Here is a 12,771-nt window from a genome sequence, read left to right on the forward strand (position 1 = left end):
GCATTTGCATTCGAACTCTGAGTTTCTTTTCCTTCCCCACAAACAACCCACAGCTCAGACGTTTTTCTGCTTTTCTGTAGTCTTTCCCTAGCATAGGATTTGGCAGGACTCTGTCTTCCTGCCTGTGATATTTTCCCTTCCTACCTCTTGGATCAGTGGTTCTCCAACCCCACTGTGCAAAGGAAAAAAAAAAAAAAACTAACACCAAATGCAGGTGCTATCAATGGCCTGATGCATTGAAGGCAGAAGAGGGATTTAGTCTTAGAGACTTGATGATGTTCCCCACTGAGGCAGGTCAGTTTTTCCCTGTCTCAGTGGAGAGCACAAGCTTTTTCTGTGACATCTTAATGGGTCAGATATTTAGCAAGAACTCTGTGTTTGTGAATGTCCCTGTGGTGAATATTCTCACTTGTCATTCCCACAGATGCTGTATGAAAGTTGGTCTTCACTGTGCCATTAAATCAGGAGAGTCCAAGATATCTGCTTTGAGTTCCTGAAATTAGAATGAGCTAGTCACATGCCTGGAAAGTCAGCTTTTCCAGGTTAGCCCTTGGTCCTGTCTGCTTTAGCAAAGCTCATCTCTCCATCCTTTTCTGATCCCATATTCCCTCCTTATTTCAAGCCCCTGTCCCCCACCCCGTCAGAAGTCTCTGTCTCTCTTCTTTGGGAAACTCCAGTCCACCCCAAAGAAGCAAGAAGTTCTGCTCTTCACTCCCTTGTTATATTTCTTTCAATTTCTAGTTGGGGACTTCCCTGGCATTAATATTTCACCTTCCCAGGGATTAAGATTTCATCTTCTAATGCAAGGGGTGCAGGTTCAATCCCCAGTTGGGGAGTTAAGATCTCACATACCTCACAGCCAAAAAAAAAAACAAACAAAAAAAACAGAACATAACAACAGGAATATTGTAATAGATCCACATCAAAAAAAATCTTAAAAAACCCACAAAATGAAACTTCCAGTTCCTTGGGTTTGGGACATATTATAATGGTGGTTGTCATTTTTTCAGGCTTTGCAGGCTGTTAAGAATAGAGGTAGACTCTCTGAATGAAATATAAAATTGGCTCTCTGATTCCCCTTTGGCCTCTCCAGATACAAGAACAATGAAGGAATTTCTCATTAGGCTAAGGAGAAATCACCGTTCACTCAAACAAGCAGGTTTCCTCAGAATGCTCTGTAGCATCATATTATTAAAGCACATATTCACACACTAAGGAACTCAGTTCACATGAGTTTGTCCTCATATACTTGTCAATTTCAGCTTTGGTATGATCGTTCCAAAGAGCATTAAATATTTTCTGAGCTTGCACTTGTCTAAAGTACAAGGCAGGATATACCAGCTCCCTTTATATTCTTTCTGAACACAATCTCTGCATTAAATCTCAGTCCCTACACACACATACACACACACAGACACACTTGACTGGATCATCACTCAGTCATGTCTGAATCTTTGCAACCCCATGGACTGCAGCACGCCAAGCTTCCCTGTCCATCACCAGCTCCCAGAGTTTACTCAAACTCATGTCCATAGAGTCAGTGAAGCTATCCAACCATCTCATCCTCTGTCATCGGCTTCTCCTCCCACCTTCAATCTTTCCCAGCATCAGGGTCTTTTCCAATGAGTCAGATTTTCTTATCATGTGGCCAGAGTATTGGAGCTTCAGCTTCAGCATCAGCATCAGTCCTTCCAGTGAATATTCAGGACTGATTTCCTTTAGGGTGGACTGATTGGATCTCCTTGCAGTCCAAGGGACTCTCAAGAGTTTTCTCCAACACCACAGTTCAGAAGCATCAATTCTTCAGCACTCAGCTTTCTTCACAGTCCAACTCTCACATCCATACATGACTGCTGGAAAAACCATAGCCTTGACTAGATGGACCTTTGTTGGCAAAGTAACATCTCTGCTTTTTAATATGCTCTCTAGGTTGGTCATAGCTTTTCTTCCAATATCATTTTATATCCACTTTCAAAATAATATATTTTAAATTTCTTTTTGTTCATTAAAATATCTTCTATGCCATTTATATGGTTGCCAGTATTTCAGTCATCCCATGAATCATAACTTATTTATCTAGTCCTATTTATTGTACATTAATATTTTCAAATACAATGCTGTGATAAAGTTCTTATGAACACCTACATTGACTTAATAGAGAAGCCATTATTTTTTCCTCAAGATAGCCAATTTAAAGGCCTCCCTCTATATGTATTGCCTAATTGTCCAGCACAGTAGTTTTCAATATTCTCAGCAATATTAATGGAATTAAAAGAGTATTATTTTGGGGACTTCCTTTGTGGTCCAGTGGCTAAGACTTTGTGCTCCCAATGCAGGGGACCTGGGTTCCAATCCTGGTCAGACAACTAGATCCCACAAGTAAGAATTTGCATGCTGCAACTGAGACTCAGCACAATCAAATAAATAATTAATTAAAAAAAAGAGTATTATTTTCTTCATAGTCTTGACATAAGAGCACTGATCATTTTTTTAATCCACATAAACACTATATACAAAAGGTTATCTTCTTTCCTATATTACTGTTTTAAGATATCTTATATGTCAATATTTTTTCTCTAGAATGTTTTAAAACTTCTTATTTATTTATAGGAACTCTCAGTAAACGAACAACACTTCTTATTTTTCTTACTTATTTTTGTAAATATTTTCCCCAGTTTTTGTATATATTTTTAAGGTTGTATATGTTTATGGGGGGTTATGTGGTCAAATCTATAATATTTTACTTTTTTCACTTCTGCCTCTAATGCAGTGTTTCAAATGCCATTCTTCATCTCAAAGCAACATTGAATTAAGTTTTATTTCCTGCAAATAATTTTGCAGTTTCACTAAAGAATATTCAAAACCTTATTTTGAATTTATTTATCTGAATTTATATTACTGTATATGATGGTGAATATACAGATAGGAATTACATTTTAGATATATGATATCTTAGCCCCATCACAAAATAAAAATGCATTGTTTCATGATTTCATGGATATGATATCAAAAGTACAGGCAACAAAGCAAAAATAGACAAGTGAGGATATATCAAACTGAGAAGCTTCCACAAACTAAAGGAAACATCAACAGAGTGAAAAAGCAAGCTAGCACAAATGATATAAGGTTTTAATTTCCAAAAAATGAAGAAACTCTTGTAACTCAAGGGAAAAAAAAACCCAAAACCTGATAACTCAATTAAAAAATTGACCAAGGGCTTGAATAGACATTTCTCTAAAGATACACAGATGGCCAATGGGTATATGAAAAAATGCTTGACATTGTCAATCATCAGAGAAATGTAAATCAAAACCACAAAGAGATATCATCTCACACATGTCAGAATGTGGGGAAGGAAATGGTAACCCACTCCGGTACTCTTGCCTGGAGAATTCCAGGGATGGAGGAGCCTGGTGGGCTGCCGCCTATGGGGTCGCACAGAGTCGGACATGACCGAAGCGACTTAGCAGCAGCAGCAGCATGTCAGAATGACTTTTTTTTTTTTAAGACGCTTAAGTGTTGGCAAGATTGTGGAGAAATTGACACTTTCTATGTACTTATCCATGTTAAATGTATAAGTTGTATTAATAAAACTATGCAATCCCGGGATTAAATCTCTGGGTTTTCACTGTCATGAGTCCAGATTCAACCCTGACCTGGGAACTACGAGCCACAGCACAGCCAAAAATCAAACAAGCAACAGCACAAAAACTATGACCAAAAAATCTGTATGATTCATAGTGATGTCCCTTTTCATTCTTGGAATTGTAAACTTTATTTTCTCTCTGCTTTTCTTAAGCATTGCTCAGTGTTCATCAATTTTCAATGAGCCATGTTTAAAGGGCTTTCTTCTATGTTTTCTACCTTATGCTTACTTTCTTTTCCATTAATTTTTATTCCTTTTTAAATTAACCCCAACATTCTACATCCTTTAGACTTTCTCATCTCCTAGTTTCTTAATTGGGAGCTTACATTTTTTTCACTTTCAGTCTTTCCTCTTCTCTAAATCTGGGATATAAATTTCCCTTAGGCACTACCTGGATTTCATTAGAAGAATTTATTATCATATCATTATTTTGTGTTTATTATCATTATTATCAATCTTTATTATCATTATTTCACAATATTTTGTAAGTTTTAAATTTATTCCCAGATTCAGTGTTTTTTTTTGGGAAGGGTGTTGCTGAATTTCCCCATTTTAATTCTATTCCACTGTGGTCAGAGTAAATACTCTGTATGAATTCAAAGAGTGAAAGATTTTGTGCTCTTATATGGTCATTTTGGTAAAAGTTCCTAGTGCATTTACAGTAATGTGAACTCTTGTGTTGTTGGGTGCATTGCTCTATGTGTTACTTAGTTAAATGTGCTGACTATGTTGTTGTACATCTACTGTATTCTTTGTTTTTTGTATGTCTGGTCTGTATGCTACTGAAAAAGATACAGTAATAATCCTGAAGTTTGATTGTGATTTTGTCTATTTCTTCTTTTCAATCTGTCAAGTATATTTCAAAGCTATGTTCTGTTACCTTTCTTGAATTTTGTTGTCTATAATATCCTTTTTAAGGGTGCATCTCATTATAATCATGAAAATTCCCTCTTTAATTCAATTAGTATATCTTGGCTTAAGTCTACTTTCTGGGACATTGATATAGCTACTCCAGTTTTCTTACAGTTAGTACATTTTTTCCATCATTTTACTTTCAACCTTTCTTTGCTTTCATAATATAAGGTGAGCATTATGCAAGTAACATGTGTGTCAATTTTGTTTTATCTTAATCTATTTACTGTAAATGCAATTACTGATATTGATGTGTTGGTATCTACCATTTGCTTTTTTAAAAAAAAAATAATTTATTTATTTTAATTGGAGGCTAATTACTTTATAATATTGTAGTGATTTTGCCATACATTGACATGAATCATCCATGGGTGTACGTGTGTCCCCATCCTGAACCCCCCTCCCACCTCCCTCCCCAACCCCTCCCTCAGGGTTGTCCCAGTGCACCAGCTTTGAACGCCCTGTTTCATGCATCATACTTGAACTGGTGATCTATTTCACATTCAATAATATACATGTTTCATTGCTATTCTCTTAAATCATCCAACCCTCACCTTCTCCCACTGGGTCCAAAAGTCTGTTCTTTATATCTGTGTCTCTTTTGTGTCTTGCATATAGGGTCATCATTACCATCTTACTGCATTGGTGTTTTTCTGTCTGACTTACTTCACTCTGTATAATAGGCTCCAGTTTCATCCACCTAGTTAGAACTGATTCAAATGTATTCTTTTTAATGGCTGAGTAATATTCCATTGTGTATGTGTACCACAGCTTTCTTATCCATTCATCTGCCGATGGACATCTAGGTTACTTCCATGTCCTGGGTGTAGTAAACAGTGCTATGATGAACACTGGGGTACATGTGTCTCTTTCAGTTCTGGTTTCCTCAGTGTGTATGCCCAGCAGTGGGATTGCTGGGTCATATGGCAGTTCTATTTCCAGTTTTTTAAGGAATCTCCACACTGTTCTCCATAGTGGCTATACTAGTTTGCATTCCCACCAACAGTGTAGGAGGGTTCCCTTTTCTCCACACCTTCTCCAGCATTTATTGTTTGTAGAGTTTTGGATAGCAGCCATTCTGACTGGTGTGAGATGGTACCTTATTGTGGATTTGATTTGCATTTCTCTGATAATGAGTGATGTTGAACATCTTTTCATGTGTTTGTTAGCCATCTGTATGTCTTCTTTGGAGAAATGTCTGTTTAGTTCTTTGGCCCATTTTTTGATTGGGTTGTTTATTTTTCTGGTATTGAGCTGCAAGAGCTGCTTGTATATTTTTGAGATTAATTCTTTGTTAGTTGCTTCATTTGCTATTATTTTCTCCCATTCTGAAGGCTGTCTTTTCACCTTGCTTATCATTTCCTTTGTTGTGCAAAAGTTTTTAAGTTTAATTATATCCCGTTTGTTTACTTTTCCTTTTATTTCCATTACTCAGGGAGGTGGGTCATAGAGGAACCTGCTGTGATTTATATCGGAGAGTGTTTTGACTATGTTTTCCTCTAGGAGTTTTACAGTTTCTGGTCTTACATTTAGATCTTTAATCCATCGTGAGTTTATTTTTGTGTATGGTGTTAGAAAGTGTTCTAGTTTCATTCCTTTAGAGTTGGTTGATGAGTTTTCCCAGCACCACTTGTTGAAGAGATTGTCTTTTATCCATTGTATATTCTTGCCTCCTTTGTCAGAGATAAGTTGTCCATAGGTGCATGGATTTATCTCTGGGCTTTCTATTTTGTTCCATTGATTTATATTTCTGTCTTTGTGCCAGTACCATACTGTCTTGATGACTGTACCTTTGTTTGGTTCAGTTCAGTTGCTCAGTCATGTCCAACACTTTGTGACCCCATGAACCACAGCACGCCAAGCCTCCCTGTCCATCACCAACTCCAAGATTTTACTCAAACGCATGTCCATTGAGTCAGTGATACCATCCAACCATCTCATCCTCTGTCATCTCCTTCTCCTCCTGCCCTCAATCTTTCTCAGCATCAGGATCTTTTCAAATGAGTCAGTTCTTTGAATCAGGTAGCCAGATATTGGAGTTTCAGCTTCAACATCAGTCCTTCCAATGAACACCTAGGACTGATCTCCTTTAGGATGGACTGGTTGGGTCTCCTTGCAGTCCAAGGGACTCTCAAGAGTCTTCACCAATACCACAGTTCAAAAGCATCAGTTCTTCTGTGCTCAGCTTTCTTTATAGTCCAACTCTCACAACCATACATGACTACTGGAAAAACCACAGCCTTGACCAGACAGATCTTTGTTGACAAAGTAATGTCTCTGCTTTTTAATATGCTGTCTAGGTTGGTCATAACTTTCCTTCCAAGGAATAAGTGTCTTTAATTTCATGGCTGCAGTCATCATCGGCAGTGATTTTTGAGCAATCCCCCAATAAAGTCTGACACTGTTTCCACTGTTTCCATATCTATTTGTCATGAAGTGATGAGACCAGATAGCATGATCTTAGTTTTCTGAATGTTAAATTTTAAGCCAACTTTTTCACTCTCCTCTTTCACTTTCATCTAGAGGCTTTTTAGTTCTTCTTCACTTTCTGCCATAAGGATGGTGTCATCTGCATATCTGAGGTTATTAATATTTCTCATGGCAATCTTGATTCCAGCTTGTGCTTCTTCCAGCCCAGTGTTCCTCATGATGTACTCTGCATATAAGTTAAATAAGCAGGAGGAGAATATACAGCCCTGACATACTCCTTTTCCTATTTGGAACCAGTCTGTTGTTCCATGTCCAGTTCTAACTGTTGCTTCCTGACCTGCATACAGATTTCTCAAGAGGCAGGTCAGGTGGTCTGATATTCCCATTTCTTGAAGAATTTTCCACAGTTTATTGTGATCCACACAGTCAAAGGCTTTGGCATAGTCAATAAAGGAGAAATATATATGTTTCTGGAACTCTCTTGCTTTTTTGATGATGCAATATATGCTGGCAATTTGATCTCTGGTTCCTCTGCCTTTTCTAAATGCAGCTTGAACATCTGGAAGTTAATGGTTCACATATTGCTGAAGCCTGGCTTGGAGAATTTTGGGCATTACTTTACTAGTGTGTGAGATGAGTCAAGTGTGTGGGATTGGAATGAAAATGGACTCTTTCCAGTCCTGTGGCCACTGCTGAGTTTTCCAAATTTGTTGACATATTGAGTGGAATTCCATCACCTCCACTAGCTATGTTTGTAGTGGAGGTGATGCTTCCTAAGGCCCACTTGACTTCACATTCCAGGATGTCTGGTTCTAGGTGAGCGATCACACAGTCATAATTATTTGGGCCATGAAAATCTTTTTGTACCATTCTTCTGAGTATTCTTGCCACCTCTTCTTAATATCTTCTGCTTCTCTTAGGTCCCTACCATTTCTGTCCTTTATCGAGCCCATCTTTGCATGAAATGTTCCCTCGGTATATCTAATTTTCTTGAAGAGATCTCTAGTCTTTTCCATTCTATTGTTTCCTCTATTTCTTTGCATTGATCACTGAGAAAGGCTTTCTTATCTCTCCTTACTATTTTTGGAACTCTGCATTCAAATGGATATATATTCCTTTTCTCCTTTGCTTTTTGCTTCTCTTCTTTTCACAGCTATTTGTAAGGCCTTCTCAGACAGCCATTTTGGTTTTTTGCATTTCTTTTTCTTGGGGATGGTCTTGATCCCTGTCTCTTATATGGTGTCAAGAACCTCTGTCTGTAGCTTTGTGGTATAGTCTAAAGTCAGGCAGGTTGATTCCTCCAGTTCCATTCTTCTTTCTCAAGATTGCTTTGGCTATTCAAGGTTTTTTGTATTTCCATATAAATTGTGAAATTATTTGTTCTACCAATACCATTGGTAGCCTTATAGGGATTGCATTGAATATATAGATTGCTTTGGGGGTAGTATACTCATTTTCACTATATTGGTTCTTCTGATTAGTGAACATGGTATATTTCTCCATCTATTTGTGTCATCTTTGATTTCTTTCGTCAGTATTTTATAGTTTTCTATGCATAGGTCTTTTGTTTCTTTAGGTAGATTTATTCCTAAGTATTTTATTTTTTTCATTGCAACAGTGAATGGAATTTTCCCCTTAATTTCTCTTTCTGTTTTCTTAATTGATCCACCTGCTTTATGTTCCCTTTTCTCGCCTTTTCTTTCTTCCTTTAGTATTAAATAAAATCTGTTATTATTTCAGATTTTCCTTTTTCCTTTTGATTTTCAGCAGCTTTACTAGGAGTGGGGGTTTTCATACTCTTCCATTTATGTTTTTGAAAAATTATCTATCATTATATCTTCAAATATGACTTCTGTAGTTCTGTCTCTCTGTCTCTAGATCTCTTCTCCCTCTCCTCCTCCTCTTTCTTCTGCTTCTCATCTCTCATCTTTAGCACTCCTCTGAAAGAGGTGAAAGTGAATTCACTCAGTCATGTCTGACTCTTTGCAACCCCATGGATTGTAGCCTACCAGGCTTCTCCATCCATGGGATTTTCTAGGCAAGAGTACTGAGTGGGTTGCCATTCCCTTATTCAGGGGATCTTGCTGACCCAAGAATCGAACCCAGGTCTCCTGCATTGCAGGCAGACACTTTTACCATCTGAGCCACCAGGGAACACATTAGGACTCCTCTAAGTCACTATATTCTGGGTTCTATCTAAAATTCTTTTAACTTATTCATTCACTTTTTAAGGTTGGCAGTGGTTTCTTTGATATTTTTATTTATTAATGATTATTTGGTATTTTTTCATCTTTTTATTCTCTCTTTTCCCCTAAATACATTGATCATAGTTAAAATCCTTATCTGCCAAGTCCAACATTTCTATCATGTGTGTCTTTGCATTCTCTTATCTTCTGTTTTTCACTTTGATCATTTGTCGTGTTATCCTATTTTGTCAAATGTCATGTTATTTTTTATTGAGTGCTATAAATTATATATGAAGAAGTAAGCTATTCCTGATACGTTTTCTAACACTTATAAAGATTTATCCTTTGTTTTGCTAGACAGGTAGGGAGAAGGGGTATATGTCACTCAAACATCTAAATATAACCTAAAACTGAGCTGTAACAAGTGTGGGTTTCCATTTTGGTAGCACTCAGTCCACCTCTGATTTTTCTGTCCCTGTGACATGGACTTTCGGAGATTTCAGTTCAGAGCCTGGATTCTTTGGTAGCTCAGTACCCAAAAGAATGAGAAAGACTCTGCTTTCCAAGTCTTTTTATGTAGTTCTTTAGCTTCCTGCCCTCCTCAGCTTATATACTAGGCAGATATTTGAGGAGAAAACCTGCTGTGTGAGAGGCTCTCAAGACTCTAGTTTTGTCACTCCAGCACCAGGTAACCCCCAAATTATTCTGGCTTCCTGTCACAACAGTAGTCCTCTGCTTGCCCAAGCCCAGATTCTGAATCATTAAATTATGCAATGAATTGGCAAATTCTTACAGAGAAAAAGAAGCTATAGATCCTGGACTAACATTGAAATAATCTCCACTCTTTAGAATTTCAGCATATTTAGTCCATGTTGTGTTAACAAATGTCGAATACATTTACTGTTTCTTCAAAAACATTTTCCAGCTTTTAAAGTTGTATCCAGCAAGACCCAGCAAGTCACATTGGCTTGCTGTGAACTCCTCCATTCTCCCTGGAAGTGGAAAATTTTAGGTTTAATTCTCTAGTTCATTATTGTGCAGCACTGATAGACATTATTTAACCTTTCTTTATGTCACTTTTATGTATAAAAGGAGAGAAGAATACATTGAGTCTGTTAATATTATTTGTTTAAGGGCTTTCAGAGCAGGAATATAACTTATTTCTGCTCAGTGATAGAACTAGAAGGGTTCGCCGGTGGCTCAGTGGTAAAAGACACTGGTTAGGTCGCTGGGTCAGGATGCTCCCATGGAGGAGGGCATGGCAACCCACTCCAGTATTCTTGCCTGGAGAATCCCATGGGCAGAGGAGCCTGGCAGGCTACAGTTCATAAGGTCTTAAAGAGTCAGACATGACTAAAGCGACTAAGCACACATACACACTATTTCCCCCTCAAGATCACATAACTCCAAAATTTGAATAACAGATATTCTTGACACAAAGTCCAAGGAAGGGTTGTATGTTTGGGGGAGCAGAAGAACATTTTCTGATTCCCAATGGAATCTGGCCAATGTCAATCAATGTTACCTGAGATCATCTCTCATGCAAATTGTTCAATCCACTCAAAAAGATCACATTTTTTTTAAGCTAAGTATCCAGATCTGAAGTCTGAAGCTTAGAACCGAAAGGGAAATATTCTGGGGGTAAACCAAGACATCTCAGAATCCATTTGTTTTTCAGTTCTGAATGACTGTACCAAGGAGAAGGATTCTAATGGTAGATGATTCATGATTGCTATCTGAGGCATCTGATGAAGCCAGTTCCTGACTCCACTCCCTTTAATCAACCCCTTTAACTCTTAGGTCAATGGCATCAAACTGTGTGTGGTTTGTAAGGAATCCATTCAGCTGCCGACTCGTTCCTGTGACTCTGAACTCATTTAAGTGCTCCGAGAAAAGAGACCAACATTTCCTGTAAATCTTTCTCAGATGCTGTGCAGAACTCTACAGATCAGAATGTTAACTCTGATATGACCTTGTAACACCTTCTGTCTCAGACTACTCTCTAGAGTGTTTTCAACTTTATATTTCCTGTTTTACTTTCCTCCTGTTTTTCAACCTTATTAATTATCTTGCCACTGCTATAAGAAACCAGACCCAGCTGCTGCCCCAGTGCAATGACTCCATTTCAAAATCAGCAGTCTGCAGCCTCAGAGGAGAGCGCCTCTTACTGCTCAGATGCAGGTCCCACAGGACAGAAGACCCTTCTCATTCCCCAGGTCAACGCCCTGTTGTCCCATTTCTCTCTCCTCAGGCAGCAGACAGCTCCGCCTGGTGGACGGGGACAGTCCCTGCGCCGGGAGAGTGGAGATCCTTGACCAGGGCTCCTGGGGCACCATCTGTGATGACGGCTGGGACCTGAACGATGCCCGCGTGGTGTGCAGACAGCTGGGCTGTGGAAAAGCCCTCGAAGCCACTTTCTCTTCTTCCTTTGGGGCGGGATCAGGGCCCATTTGGCTGGACAACGTGAGGTGCACAGGAAAGGAGTCCCACGTGTGGAGGTGCCCTTCCCGGGGCTGGGGGAAGCACTACTGCGGTCACAGCGAGGATGCAGGAGTCATCTGCTCAGGTATGGTCAGTTCATGCCCACCAGTTGGGAGAATGGAAAGTTCCAAGAAAGCTGGGGTCTGATCAGAGGGACAATAGGGGATGGGTGGGCTAGGGAGGACTGAGACAACTACCCATCCTCCCTGAGTGCTCTGTAGCTGTGAGCAATGAGCTTCATATACTTTCCTCTTACAAGTCTCTGCTATTCTTTTCTTATCCAGTGCTCTTACCTGACACTAAAATAGCTTTGTTGATTCTCCCAGTTAAAATAAATCTTCATAATTTTTTTCATAATTCACTTTTTGTAAGAGTGAAACATTTGCTAGCAGCCACATACACACTCTCTTTGCACACGAAGACTATGAGAGGCAGGGATAAAAATGAGGGTGTACTTCCCTGGGTGATGTTTTTTATGTACAAACAATGTGAGACATTATTTTGCACTAAGTTAGTTTGAGTGGAAGCTACTCCTACTATAGGAGGATATCATTTACATATAGAGGGTATCCCTACAGAGGATATCATTTAACAGATCAGAGATTCTTATAGATTTGTGCCAGATTTCAAGTTTCCTTTGCAAATTTAGACATAAATGTTCATAGTTCTTTGACGGTAGAGAGCGGTTGATGAAATGCTCTGACTCATATATTACTCCATTGTTACTAGAAAAGTCTCTCGCTCAAATTTTTCCTTTAAAATATCTGTATAAATGAAACTTTGGAGGAACACTTAGCCATGTACTGACAAGTCAAGGTGGAGGTAAGAAAACTTGAATTTCTGTGTTTTATGATAACAGATTATATAGTTTATACTCGATGACTTCAGTGATATAAGAGAATTGCATTTGGGGGCTTATTTGGAGTAAGTGGACAAATGTAATTTTTGAAGAAGGTGGAAAAGGTTTTATAGTAGCTGGGAGGAAGGCAAATGGCAATGGGAGCTGACGAAGGTAACTGTGAGGTTCTCTGAGCAGCACTGAGGGGCCAGGTGTTGGTGTGAAGGATGCTACATGTGCCTAAGGACACAGGATGTGTACACAGCAAGAGACTAGAC

General features: G+C 38.7%; 1 protein-coding gene across 1 annotated transcript in view; it reads left to right on the plus strand.

The window, feature by feature from the left end:
* LOC138078775 (scavenger receptor cysteine-rich type 1 protein M130) overlaps positions 1-12,771 on the plus strand; it is a 122,471-nt gene that overhangs the window by 77,640 nt on the left and 32,060 nt on the right. Inside the window, exon 16 of the mRNA XM_068971521.1 lies at positions 11,426-11,740. Coding sequence (XP_068827622.1) covers positions 11,426-11,740 — 315 coding nt within the window. The remainder of the gene's footprint in view (positions 1-11,425; positions 11,741-12,771) is intronic.

Source organism: Capricornis sumatraensis, chromosome 4, assembly GCF_032405125.1.
Source record: "Capricornis sumatraensis isolate serow.1 chromosome 4, serow.2, whole genome shotgun sequence".
Taxonomy (NCBI): Eukaryota; Metazoa; Chordata; class Mammalia; order Artiodactyla; family Bovidae; genus Capricornis; species Capricornis sumatraensis.